This window comes from Anser brachyrhynchus (assembly GCF_964034855.1).
Source record: "Anser brachyrhynchus genome assembly, chromosome: 3".
Lineage (NCBI taxonomy): Eukaryota > Metazoa > Chordata > Aves > Anseriformes > Anatidae > Anser > Anser brachyrhynchus.
The window spans coordinates 57,992,865-58,007,153 of record NC_137696.1 but is presented as its reverse complement, the minus strand read 5'-3'; the positions used below and the strand labels follow the sequence as shown (position 1 = coordinate 58,007,153).

Sequence of the window (14,289 nt, the reverse complement as noted above, 5' to 3'; positions counted from 1 at the left end):
AACAACAACAACAAAAAAGATATGACTGTGCATATGACCCAAGCTTTACGACTCTGAGTATTATTTAAAGGGGAAATTCAGTGCTTGCTATTGTTATGAAAATGTGTAGTGGTTAGTCAGTCAAATGAACCAACGTAAGTATGAGAAGTATAATCTAGATCTGAACTGAAGTCTATCAAACATTTTGCCTTCAGGACTGGGAAAAATCTGAAAAGGGCATAGGAGACTCCCTGGAGAAACTAAGATCATTCAAAAAAAAGCTTTCTCAGCCTTTGCCAGAACACCATGATGAGTTGCACGCAGAGCAGATTCGTTGCAAGGTAAAGCACTTGGTCTCTGCTAACTGTTGTCCCATCTTTGCATGCTTTTATGCAGTAATCTCTTTAGGTTTTACATCACTGACTGTGCAAACCCACCCCACATCACTGTGACAAGCTAAAAATCTATCCATGTAACATTTGAACTGTATAATACCTGAGTGATCTCATTATGATGTAAAACCTGCAGGGTATACATAGAACTGATCAAAGTGAGATTAGAATAGGGTCTGAAAAGTACTGTAGAAACAACAAGTAATGGTATATTTATATAATACAAATTCTTGCTTCAGATTTAAGCTCATGGTATTTAAAGACTCATTTTAGTGCTTCTTATTTGAGGTTGAGGATCTTAGATAATATTTTATGCTATATTTCTTGCAGTAGAGAAATGTGGTACAATTTGAAAGTATTTTCACTACAGAGAAGTCCAAATCAATACTTGAAACTCCCCAAACCCTTTGAATTTGAGACATTTGAGTGCTATTTTACTTAGTGGCTACTTGTTACAAAGCTGATGTATCGTACTCTACTGGGGTTGAAAATAGGGGAACATATGGGGTTGGTGTATTCTTTTTCTTTTAGATAGGGCTGAAGTAGTCCAAATGGTGGGTCTGCTCAGATATGACATTAATTCAGTGAGATAAGAATGTTCATCTATGTTCATCATCACCACATTCATTTTTTTCTGTTTGTTAGCAAACTGGTCTTTTTTCCTTGTGCACTTCTTTTAAGGAGTTAGAGAATGCTGTTGAAGGATGGACAGATGACCTTGCACACCTCTCTCTGCTGAAGGAGTCCCTGTCTACATATATCAGTGCAGATGATATTTCAGTTCTCAGTGAGCGAATAGAGCTTCTGCACAGACAGTGGGAGGAGCTGTGCTATCAGGCAAGTATAGTATTGAGCTCTGATATGAGTATGCAACTAAAAAGGTATTGGAGGAAAAATTGAATGCAAGTGGCATATTTTGGAAAAGATGCATATAGGCACAGGTAATGTTCAAATTTGAACTCTTGCTGGATCAGGGATAATATCCATTGAAATGTTTCCTTTAGTTACTGCTTATATTTTTATATTTCTTGAACTTTGCCATGCCTATGAGGTCATATTTAAAACAACAAAAAGTCATACTGTGTGTTGTGGGACTGTGGCATGGGGAAAACAGAATTAATACAGTTTGCCATGCTTTTGTGGAGTAGCTGTGCACAGAAATGATGTCCTCTCTCAGCTCAGCATTACTTTTATACCTTCAGTTCTGCTGACGGCTTCTCCTTCTTCAGATGTTAGTGTCTGCATTTCCCTTATTCTGAGGGTGACTTACTTGGCTGCACAATGAGATGAAGAGTATTGCTTGATTTTTCAGGTACATAACCTGAGAGGGTGACAGAGCACTGGAACAGGTTGTCCAGAGAGGTTGTGGAGTCTCATTCTCTGGAGATATTCAAAACCTGCCTGGATGCCATCCTGCACAATGTGCGCTGGGTGATCCTGCTCAACAGAGGGGTTGGATCAGATGATCTTCAGAGGTTCCTTCCAACCTCGGCCATTCTGTGATTCTGTGATCATGCTATTAGTGTTATTTCCTGCATCCTTTTTGCATTTAGAGATGCAAATAGTGGATTCTCCCTCACCCAGCTTTTCAGATTAGGATAATGTTATTTCTGTGGTTTCGTAGATGTCGCAGTGCATACCAGGGATATTGTGGCAATAGTTACATCACATCAGTTTCCTATGAAGGCCTCAAAACCACCCTCAAAATAGAAAAAGTGCTTTACATTTAACAGTGCAGAACTTCTTTAAAGTTAGTTGCATTTGAATGAGCCAACATGGGTACATCTAAACTATGGTCTAGTTACTGTACATGTATTTATGGGAAAGGAGGTAGCCAAGTAAAGAAGTTTTGTACATACTAAGTGCTTCAGGATGTAACCCAGTGCAACATTGTGTTCAACCGTTGCTTATTTCCGGAAAGCTGTCATCAAATTTCAAACCACAAAAGGGAAATGTTAAGATCATGCTGTATGCTACTGTTAAACCTAACATGGTAGTCAAAGAACACAACAATCACTTTTGCTTATGAAAGAGCAGATGAAGTCTTCATATTCTCAGCTGAAATGCTGATATAAAGTCAGAAGCAATTCAGAGTACAATGAGAAGGAAATAAGTAGTGGTTCAAGTGTCTGAAACTACAGAAACAACTGCTGCTCACCCTCTGCTACTATTTTGATTTCATTTTCCATCCTTTTCCTGTCAAGGATGGACTATTACTCATTTCTTAAACTTAGCAACACTTTTCTTCTTCCAGTATTAATTACAAATTACAGCATTTGTTTGTTTGTTTTATGCCTATTCTTCCTTGTCAGGACATATTCAAGTCCTTTGGAATCTCTGAAGGTGTCAGCGATTCAGGAGAAATAGTCATCTGTGGAATGAGTGTACTGGGACTCGAGTAGAAAATTGCATGTGCTATTTTAGAAATAAAAAAAAAAAAAAGAAGAAGAAAAATGTAGTGTCTCTTTGATTTAGCTGTGTGCTCATGCACAAATCATGAAGTCTTGTAGTTTGGTCTATGCTACATATATATATATAATTTTTTTTTGTCTTGGTCAAGCATTTATATCTTCCTTTTAATTAATCTCTTAGACTAAAAAGAAACCATTAATATACCTTATTGCATTTTATAAGTGAACAAAAATTTTAAGAAAATTTCCTTCTTCTAATGAAACCTTAGAGACATTATGAAACAATATATTGACATGACACTAAGCATAGTACTTGGATGCATCCCTCTATGCAATTGGATGTAACTAGCAAGAATTCTGAGAGTAACACTTCTCTCTCAACTTACAAAGAATCATGCAAAGTATTTGCAGTACAACTGCAGTTTGTTGTAATAGAAGTAAGTGGCTGGAGTTCATCTGCAGGGCCAGAGGAGTTCACACAGAGGCACAAAGTGCTTCAGCTATCTCTTAAATTAACGTACTTCTATTTATTTATTTATTTATTCTGTTTAAATGTTTTAAGGTCTCCTTACGTCGACAGCAAGTTAGTGAGAGACTGAATGAGTGGGCTGTCTTCAGCGAGAAGAACAAGGAGCTCTGTGAGTGGCTGACACAAATGGAAAGTAAAGTTTCTCAAAATGGTGACATCCTCATAGAAGAAATGATTGAGAAACTTAAAAAGGTATAGTGCAATTACAAACTGTTTTTTTAACTATTGCTTGGTTTGTGTTGCAAAGAAGATAATGAATTAGCTGAAATAGAGATTTTACCTGTTTATAAATTCCAGTGCGTATTTTTATTCTCTCACTTCGCAGATTTTTCCTGTCTTTTTTAAGGTGGGACTATCCAGGATACCAGAAAATTAAGAGAATATAAAGTCTAAGGCAACTGAGTGCTTTACTAAATGTCCAGTCAGAATTTACTGCAATGTATTTGTAGAAGGGTTTTGTTGGTTGGTTGGTTGGTGGTTTTTTTTTCCATTCTTCTGATAAGGTTGTTCGTGGTTATACCCTAATATTTAAGAGATTGTCTCTCTACTGTACCAATCACCAGAAGAACAAAAACACGTTAACATTCACTTGTATTCCTGTATGGTTCCTTCAGTAGTGTAGGGCAGAATGCATTCAGTATTTATATTCTGATTGTTCTTTTCTGTCCAGGATTATCAAGAGGAAATTGCTGTAGCTCAGGAGAACAAAATCCAGCTCCAGCAAATGGGAGAGCGACTTGCTAAAGCCAGCCACGAGAGTAAAGCATCAGAGATTGAGTACAAACTTGGCAAGATCAATGACAGATGGCAACATCTTCTGGATCTTATTGCAGCCAGGTAAAACAGTTGTTTTGTTTTAAATTAAGAATCATAAATTAAAAATCAAATTAAAATCTTTTTATTGCTTGCCTTTTCATTATTAAATGTGAATGAGTTTATTCTCAGCAATCAACACATTTCTGTGAAATTTACTTTCCTGTTTTCCTTTGCATTATTTCTTCTGACATTATTTCTTCAAGTAAAAAAGAGACAATTTGAAACTTTATCTGCTAGAATGACACAAGGTTGGTTGCAGCCAGATTTATTTGAGCTTTCTTCAATGCAATCTTACTTCAGATGAGTGCTTAAATCTGGGTAGAAATGTAATTAAAAATAAAAATAAAAATGTTGGCAGAGCAATGCAAACAGTGCAGTTATTGTTTTGGCTTGAATTTCCAGAAGAGCAGTTCTAAAACTAAGTCTGCTCAATTTGTTTTTGACTGATGGAGAAAAGTAACGGAAGGTAGATATATACACATTGGACTTAAATATTCTTTTTTATCAAGGTGAACAACGTAAAAGCAATTTTCATACCTTAAAGAAATACAGGGTTGTTGTTTGATATATGAACAAAATTGGCTTATTTGTTTCAATATTTTCTGCTCGGAGTCATTATACAACCTTCTTCCTGTTACAGACAATAATTTTGGCATGGTTTTGTATACGCAGTTCATAAAACATATACTCTGTATTTTACACTTCTGGGATTTAAGGATATATGAATTGAAGAGTATTTCAGTCTTGTTTGCAGCAAAAGGGTTTGCTTTGGTTTATGGGTTTTTTTTAACCTTTTTTTTTTTTTTTTATTATGCTTTTACTGCATTCCTGCTCTGAAATCTTTAAGCATGAGAGCAGTAAATTTTATGTAAGCAGAAGCATTCTGGTGGCTCCAGCTACTTTTACAGCAGTTCATTTTAAAGTAATGAAAGCTGTATAGTTTCAGAACAATCAAGTCAGGAAGTGGTGCATTACGGTTGAGGAGCCTGCTTGTTTTAGAGGATGTGATACATCACCAGTTGTTGATCATGACATATGTTGTATATTTTTTGTGTCTTCTCAAACACTTCCTCAGACAAATTTTCAAATGTTATGTTCAAATCATACCTTCATGAAGTTTTGAGTGAAAAGCAATGACATTCAGAAACTGTAAAACAGGTCTTTAAAACATCTGTGCTGTCTATTCAGTATTAGAGATTAATGTCCTATATAGACACAGGGAAGGGTTCAGGATTTGGTGTTATTATTGGGTTGTGGAGAGGAAGGGGATATACAGACTTAAACTTATGTAAACTTATCCACTTAAACTTTTTCATTCTGTTATCATGAAGCAGGGTGTCAAGTCCTAGCACTGGACTAATGTATGTGAAGTATTTACTTACTTTTATTCCCTTAACATTTCAACTAAGCCTTCAGTTTAGCCTTCTTAACTAATTTACTTCTTAATTCTGGACTAAGTACAGTTTGGAAAATGAGTGGCTGGGGAACAGCTTAACAGAAAGGGATCTGGGTGTGCTGGTTGACAGGAGGCTCAAAATGAGCCGGCAGTGTGCCCTGGCAGCCAAGAAGGCAAAATACATTTTGGGGTGCATTAAACACAGCACAGCGATATGGTCAAAAGAGGTGATTCTCCCAATTCATTTAGCATTGGTGCAGCCTCACTTGGAACATTGTATGTAGTTCTGGGCTCCCTAACTTAAAAAGGATGTTAAGGTCCTTGAAAGCATCCAGAGGAGGGCAACAAAGCTGGTTAAAAGGCTGAAAGTCACGCCCTTTGAAGAGCAGCTGAGTACACTGGGTTAGTCAAACTTTTAGAAAAGGAGGCTGAGGGGTGACCTCATTGCTCTCTACAGCTTGCTGATGAGTGTAAGTGGAGAGGGAGGTGCTCATCTTTTTTACCTGGTATCTAGAGACAGGACGTGTGGCTATGGTTCAAAGCTGCACCAGGGAGGTTCAGACTAGACATTAAAAAAATCTTTACCCAGAGGGTAGAACAGGCTTCCTAGAGAGGTGGTTGATTTTGACCTTGAGTCAGCCACAAAGTATACTGACAGTTGGACTCAATAATTGTTTTAGGTCTCTTCCAGCTGGAACTGTTCTACTCTGTTTCATTCTAACTAGCATGCACAGCACTATCGTATGCAGTTGTACAACCCTCTCCATTTCCAGACCTTACTGAAGTGAAAAAAAAAAAAAAAAAAAAAAAACTATGGAAAGTTTGAATGTTGCATTTCTGAAGTTGGGAAGTAAATAGTGGAGAAGTTTGATGCTAAGTTATGGAGATTTTGCTAGTTCAGCTGTAGCTTAGGCTGATAGGAGTTAAAACCTGGTTAACTAATTGAACAAAAATTTTTGCATTCCCCAAGGAGATATTTAGAAGACTGCAGAGGCTCTTTCAAATACATCATTATATATTGAAGTATGTTCCTATATTGATATTTTTGAGTTTGGAATATGTCATATAACATAAGTTTTGTCTGCACTTAGCTAGTAAATGTAGATTAATTTTTCTAGTGTCAATAATAAAACACACCTTTTCATATTCTGAATATCCTTTGATCATAATCCTTGATATCATTAATGAAATATTATAGCCTGCACACTTTTCTGTAGAGCCACAGTCAGCCTTTGCTTGGAGTATTTTTCTTGGTGTTTTTTTCATATTTTTTTTTATTTTTTTTTTCCATACAGATGTGAACTAACAGAAGGTGCTCTAAAAAATCTTTAGTAATATAGTATGATAATATGAGTCCAATCTGTATCTTTACTTGTTTTTGTGCTGGGTGGTATTGTAAAAGTCTTTCTTTGTCGCGTTCTGTTTTGTTACCTAAATTTTTATTTGCCTCTCCATTTTGAGGAGATCCGTAACTGAAGAAAAGACAGCTACAGAAAGGTAGTTGTGTCTCATCATCAAAAATGTATGTTTCTGTCCTTCTAAAAGATTTTTATCCTTTCAGATGAATTTATTTGATAGGTCAGCCTGCTGCACAAAATGTTACTTATGTTCACAGCCAGTTAGCAGTGCTTTTGCTGGTACTGCTCAGGCTTTGCAAGGAAAGTAATATTGTATGGTCTCTTTTTTTCCTCCCTTCCCCTTGCACTCATGATCCACATTCCTGGAGATCAAGCCTGGCACATGTTAATGAATGCAAGTTTTATTTAGAAACATGACCACTTGTCACCATTCAGTCTCATGTTATCAAGCAACGTCTGCTAACATTTGTTTGGCATGCAACATTTTCTGTACAGTACTCACCAGTGAAAAGGAGTTTGTCCCCTTTCCTTCCCCCATACTAAGCACAGTGTTTGCAAGCTATTGGAGTGGAAGTTTTTCTTTTTAATGCTGGAAAATTTCATGGTGGTGGCGGAGGACTTGCAAGCTATGAGGATGGCGGAGGACGGCAGTGTGGATTCAGATCTCCCAGACTGTAATTGTGATATCACAAGGCAGGCAGCTATTTTTGTTTCCTTTTGATTGGTACAGTTCTTTCTGAAGTCTTGGCTTGCTGAGAAACAGATAAAAATATTGATATATAGAAATCACTGCCTTAGCTAGAAATGCCTGCTTTCTGCTCTATTTAAAAGTAGTTGATAGTAATAATGGTATACTTTGCTTTACAGCTAGTGCTTTTGGATCCCAGATTAACTTTTTGTAACTAATGCAGACTTGCAACTCCTAAAATGTCTTTGCTGTCTGAAAGAGACTGTTGACTGCTTTTACTGCTGTTTTTAAATACAAGTGTATACACGTGAGAGAAAGCAGATTTTATATTTGTCTGCTCACTGTGTCATCAAAGGGGCATGGCTACAAGCAAAAAGCAGAGACGGAAAGAGGCTGTAAAGACAATGTCAGACATTACTGGAGTTGATCTGTCCAGTACATATCCTGTAACTACATGTAATTCAGCCTACATTTTCTTGCATTTATGATTCAATTTCTCTTTTTCCCTGTTCACAACATAATCCCTAGAAGTTTTGTGTGTTATGTTCATAGTTCTATAAATTCATTCCTTGAAAGGGGAAGCTGTGATCTGAAGAACAACTATAACTGACAGTAATACTGCCATTGTGCACATTTGTACTGTAATATGGACCTTACATCCTTTTTAATCATAAACTAATTTTAAGATTTATTTTAATAGTGACTTTTTTTAACTATTTCATAGAATTAAATGCTTCTTGAAACTTCAGTTATGAGTACTTTTTTTTCACTTTTCTGTTTTCTACTGGCTTTATACAGGTTTAGCTAACATAGTCTTACTGTCTGTTTTCATGTTCATTTTAAGTTTAACATTAGTATCCAGCTGTCTAAATGACTAATGCAGTAGCTATGAGTTCTATATGATGCATTGTTAAGTATTTACAAGGCTGTTCCTGTTTATGTTTAAGTGGAATCTCAGGCTGTCTAGTTTAGGACTGTTAGAATTAAAGGCATTTGGGTTTAATTTCAGCTCCAAATTGTTCTGCCATTGCCCTTTCTTAATGTAAGATAAACATTTGAAAGTTACTTTCTTGGGGAATCTGAGGTACAGTAATTGAACATTCAAATTTAGAAATGAGTTTTCTTCACTAGACCACAGAAACGGTTTGATTCTGAAGTGTTTTCCTTTCTGAAAGTCTTAAATATTTGTAAAACGTAGCAATACTGATGTAGATATATAGATATATAAAACAACCTTTGAAACAAACATGGCATGAGCTCGAATGTGGTGTATTCATTATCAAGCAGGGAAGTTATCTCAAATCTCTTCAAGTAACATGCATAGTGCTGCAACAAAAGCATGAGATGCTTATCAGAATAATTGTTTAAACATAATCTTGTAAATGAAATCTCAAAAGATCAAAAATTACAGTTGGCTAGGAATACCACATGTTTGGATGGTTTCTAATTTGACCTTTGTCTCTAAGTAGAGCTTTTAGTTTCATTTTCAGTCTTTCAGGCCCTGCCATTAACATAGAAATATATGATTTTGAGCTGTTACATTTTCAAGGGGAAGACAATTTTTTCTTGCATACACATTATGTAATTATTTGTACACAGGCACAGTGTTCAGTGAGATTAAGAACACATGCATCTTGCTTGCTAAAATTCAGAAGAGAAACTGTTAGACATGCTGGATGTCAGAGTAAATTTTCAGAACAGCTGCAGTCACAGCATAGTACTGTTCAGTCAAAAAAAAAAAAAAAAGGAAGCCCAGCATATTCCAAGAAGCACATGTTTATTTGCTTCGATCTGTACCATGGGCAAGGAACCTGTTATGTTATACTCTGTACAAAAAATGAACAGTATGAACAATAAAGGTAGTGGGGGAGGGAAGGAGCTGTCTTTTTCTTGAAAGATATATATATATTTCTTTTTATTTATTTACTTTTGGAATTTAGGTGCAGGTATACTTAAGAATTGCAACAGCCTTTGGAGGGAGGGCAGGTTTAGAAGTAGTTTTTGGCTTTGGTTTGAGAATTCTTTTCATACATCACTTTTATTTTTTTCTTTTTGTCTCTTAAGTAACTTAGGTCAGGTGAGTGAAGATAGTGCTATTTGGTTTTTATATATATATATATTTTATTTTTTTTTGGAGCCTGGCAGAGAAGTAGTCCCATGCAGTCTGACTGAGACAAAGAGGGTACTTTCTGATTATCAGATGTGTCAGGCAAAATTTAAATTAAATCTAGCAAAGATAATAGGGTACTATAAAACTGCCAATATGAAAAGCCTGGTTCACAGCTTGGGCTTGCAAATGATAGAGCAGCGTTGCTTGTATGCTGAGGCCTGATGTGACTCATTGCTCCCTTTCTCATTCCAGCACACCTGCAAAAGATCAACAGCATTCAGCCTTGAGAGTATAAGCAGAAAATGAGCTGGATTTCACCCCAGTTAGACTGAAAAACTGTATGTGAGGTCAGAATGAGTGATAACCAACTTTCTTGCCTATCCTACAAGCAAGCTTCAATTGATCCAAAACCCACAAAACACATGTATAACACAAAAGTGAAGAGGGGATGGTACCCCAAAGATTGGTTGCTCATGGTGTCTCTCCAAGGCTGAATACATTGCTGTGTTTTGGGATGACCTGATTGACTGGGAATTGGGCTGTCTTCCAGCACAATGGTGTTGTCTTCAATTACTTCATAGCTAGATTTTCAGATTACTTAGATTTTTTCAAAGTACCAAGATTTTTTTTTTTTTTTTTTCTGATAACAACTCTGCAGATGTTGGTCATGAGACTCTGGCATGAAAGATGCCAGATTTGTACTGTTCTTGAGTCTGTTTGGTGCTAAATATACACATTTGATTATCTGTGACCTAAGAGAGGTCTAAAAATGGGGGGGGGGGGGGGGGGAGTAATAGTCTTGCGGTTTTCAAAGTTGATATTAAGATCTCAGTATTTCTCTTTGGTAAGGAATGGACACCCATAGCAAACCCTCAGTAGTCAGCTTCATGTACAGCATTAAATGTGGAAATGCTTGATAAATTTCAATTTAGAATTATGGACAAAATATGAATTGCTCTGTTTGAATTATGGGATAGTCAGGTGGCATTTTTTTTCTTTGATGAATTCAGTAGTCTTGTCTTTTTCAGTCCAATTTAGTCAGTATGTTCCAAGGTGCACTCATCTCTTAAAGCTTTCTGATATTGAAACACTTAAGTGGAAGAACAATGGAAGCATAGGAGGGAATGTTACTCAAAAATGTTTGTGGCACTGCATAACAAACAAACAAACAAATAAAAGAATTTTAAAAAAAAGAGAGAGAAAACTTAGAAACAATTTCAGAATCCTCTAATGTATGTTAGGTAACATGGGGGTAAGAAGGAAGGAATTACTGAGAAAGACTTTTACAGATGAAACAGGCTGAAGTGAAAAATATCAGCACAGGTTGAAGGTTTAGTGAAATTTTTCTCACTCATTAATCTTAATGCACATTTAAATCAAAAGCACTGTATAATTTTTCCTGACCAGTACTTTTGCAGGGTCAGGGCCTCCAGAAAAATACTACTTAGATATCACTATGAAAATACATTCCGATTTCATCATTTAAATCTGAAGTAGTCTATTAAGACCAAGAACATCTTAAAGCAGCCCTTGGGATTCAGGAATTTTCACTAAGTTCCCAGTTTGAGTTCTCTCACTAAAATCTGTTTACTCAGGCACAACTGTCACTGTAACAATAGTTCAATGTTTCAAAATCATCAGGGTGAAAACGATCTGTTCACTCAGAGCACTACACCAACAGTACTGGTTAACTGGACCAGTTATTTGTAGTCTAAAATCTTTTGTCTTCTTTTAGTCAAGTTTGCAACTAAATTAGCTACATTATTTTGGGTTTTGGTGTGTGTGAGTTTATTTAAATATATATACATATTTGTATTTCTAACAAACATTTGTCTCAACAGATAACGGTATAGAACCTTTGAAAATGTTGTCTGGAATTAGCAAACTCTTAATTTTTCTTAACCAGAACCTATGAATGCTGGATTATTTGTATAGATAATACACCTCTGTTACTCAATAAAGGAAGACTTCAGAACAGAAGTTGCCATCTATGTTAAGTTTCTTCTGAAATCCCCCTGAACCACATACTGTAGAAATTCTTCTTCAGAGTGTATCTATGTTCCTGTTTCTTTTTCTTTACAGGGTAAAGAAGTTGAAAGAAACCCTGGTTGCAGTGCAGCAGCTGGATAAGAACATGAGTAGCCTGAGATCTTGGCTTGCCCATATTGAGTCAGAGCTGTCCAAACCAATTGTCTATGAAACTTGCGACTCTGAGGAGATACAAAGGAAGCTAAATGAACAGCAGGTAAAATACAAAACACTTGTAAGGTGCACAATGGCATTGGGAGAAACAAAGTAGTGTGTCCTTGGGCTGCTCATACCCAGGGCATGAGGCAAAAAAGTGTTCGAATATCAAGGCAAGTGGTGCTTACTGTGTCACTTATAGAGCCTTCTGCTGGCTTTGACATCGAGTCTACTGGGAGCTGTTTGACATTCACAAGAAAGGTAAGGCACCAAGAGATGTAACCTGAACGAGCTATTGCAATTGATTTTTCTTTGGGGTTTGTGGTTTTTGTTTGTTTGAATTGACTGTTCCAGGAGGCAAAACTGACACCTATTAGACCTTGCAAATTTTGCACATGCTTGAAAAAGACTGTTTTTTAGCAACTTTTCTAACTTGGTTTTATCTTGCAGCTTGTTTGAGAATTACATTGCACGCAAAGATGCATGAACTATACATGTGAAGTTAAAATCAGTTGTTTTATACTGCCCAAAGCTTTTATGCAGTGCTAGAACAAAATAGTCAACATTGGAACAGGAAAAGAAATATATATATTATGTCAACCAGCTTTTGGCATTACAATTAATCTTACCCCAAAGAACATTTATTATACTTTCTATATCCTGGTCCACTTCACTGCTATGCTATATGCCTACTTCACAGATTATGGCTCAGTGCAGTAGAAGGAAATATGTGGGCGCTTCATCCTTCAGCTGCCCAGTGTAGTTTTATTTAGAAGCACTTTGCTGGTGAAGACTGTTCTGTTGTGTTCCTGTTGGTTATTTATTAGCAGAAATACCTTTTCGGTGCCTCATTGGAGATGAGTTATATGCTCTCCCGAGTTCTTTCACGAAAGGAGAAATAAATGTGTGGGAAGAGGAATGCCAGAATGCTTTGGGGAACTTTAATTTATGGAGTGCATAAACTGGCATTTTGATCTTTTAAGCTGAGTGTGGGGCTGAGACCCAAGAATGTTCTCAGAGTGTCTTCTGGCTCCCCAACTGATTTTCTACATGGCCGTGCAGAACTGCTTATTAATATTCTATATGCAATTTACACAGGGTTAATAATTCATAACACACAAGTGTAACTAATGAGTTGTGTTTCTGAGATGGTGAAGTGCTGGGCAAGGCTAAACATTGCTATCAGTAAACTAGATACTTGACTTTTTTTGCACTAGGATCCCTGTGCAAGCATTCCACAGTTTGTTATAACCAGTCCTTGTGGGACTTATTTGGGGTATGGAGACTGGTGTCTCTCTGGTTTCCACCATTTCCTTGTGGTGGTTCCCATAGAGTGACAGCATTCAACAATATTCTGTGGAAGTCTGAGTGGTTTCACTGGAATCCCAAAGGGGAAAAATAGAGGTGAATTTTATACTGGGAAGATACTGTGTTTGTAATCCTGATGATGATTTGATTTGATCATGATGCAGACCATGGTTGTCATATATATATGACAAAACAAAAACTTTAATGTATGGCAACCAGTATTTTTATTACTAGGCAGCTATATCTCTGTTCACTTTATCTCAGAAGGCCAGCATGTCAGCCATCTCAAGTATTTCATCCCTCTTTTTCTTCCCTCTTAGTGTTCTTCTTTTTTATGTTTAATCTTCCACTGAGGCCATGTTATCTTCCCTGTTCATACTGCTACCAGTTGTTCATATACAAGATTACATAAAAAATATTATTCTGTGAAAGAGGAGGGACAAATTCCATTTCTGTAACCCCACTGTCAATCTGTAACTTCTCAGCCTCTTCTTCAGCCAAGAATGAGCTTTGCAGGTTGCTGGTCCCTATAGTGAAATTAAGAGGCAATTCAAGCTGGATATCCTGGGGAAGGTAGTGTAACCTCACTGAAGCATTTTCCAAGGGTTGCAAGCTACATTTCTAGATTACTTGTTTGTTTACTTTCTCAGCCTGCTACCAGTTGAAATTGAAGAATCGTTTTTGCTTTAGGGATAATTCAGGAGAAACTTGTACGTTGATGACAGCAGTGCACGGAAGTGATGCTTCTTCTGTAAACTAACCAAAAAGGCTAATTGTTCTCTAAGAAACATATCAACTGAGGCCATGGAGGAAAAAAATATACATATATATCATAGTCATCTGCTGTAGAAAAGTTCTGTAGGTGAATAAAAGTTTAATTCTTAGGAATACTGAGGACTACCAATGTGGCAGTTGTAACTGCTGCTGTAGTCCAAAACAACAAAAAGGAGATTATGTTACCTGAACTTGTTTAGCCTAAAGTCTCATAGCTGTCTGTAGTACATATTTTGTAGAGTATTGAATCTATGTATAGTATCCACCTTATATAACATCTCAGGACAGGGAGAAGAATAAACACTTGTACATTATCATGAAAGAGTATTTTCCAGGCAAGTAAA

At 36.6% G+C, this 14,289-nt stretch overlaps 1 protein-coding gene across 20 annotated transcripts in view; it reads left to right on the top strand.

The window, feature by feature from the left end:
* Positions 1-14,289, top strand: part of SYNE1 (spectrin repeat containing nuclear envelope protein 1) — a gene marked incomplete at its 5' end in the record, with an annotated part of 301,622 nt that overhangs the window by 256,664 nt on the left and 30,669 nt on the right. For 19 of the 20 annotated variants that reach the window (XM_080587961.1, XM_080587963.1, XM_080587967.1 and 16 more), the window contains 5 exons: positions 195-320; positions 1,053-1,208; positions 3,345-3,503; positions 3,982-4,148; positions 11,762-11,924. In XM_080587961.1, coding sequence (XP_080444087.1) covers positions 195-320; positions 1,053-1,208; positions 3,345-3,503; positions 3,982-4,148; positions 11,762-11,924 — 771 coding nt within the window. Of the gene's footprint in view, positions 1-194; positions 321-1,052; positions 1,209-3,344; positions 3,504-3,981; positions 4,149-7,467; positions 7,575-11,761; positions 11,925-14,289 lie in introns of those variants that run through there. The other variant, XM_080587965.1, reaches the window with a different exon arrangement.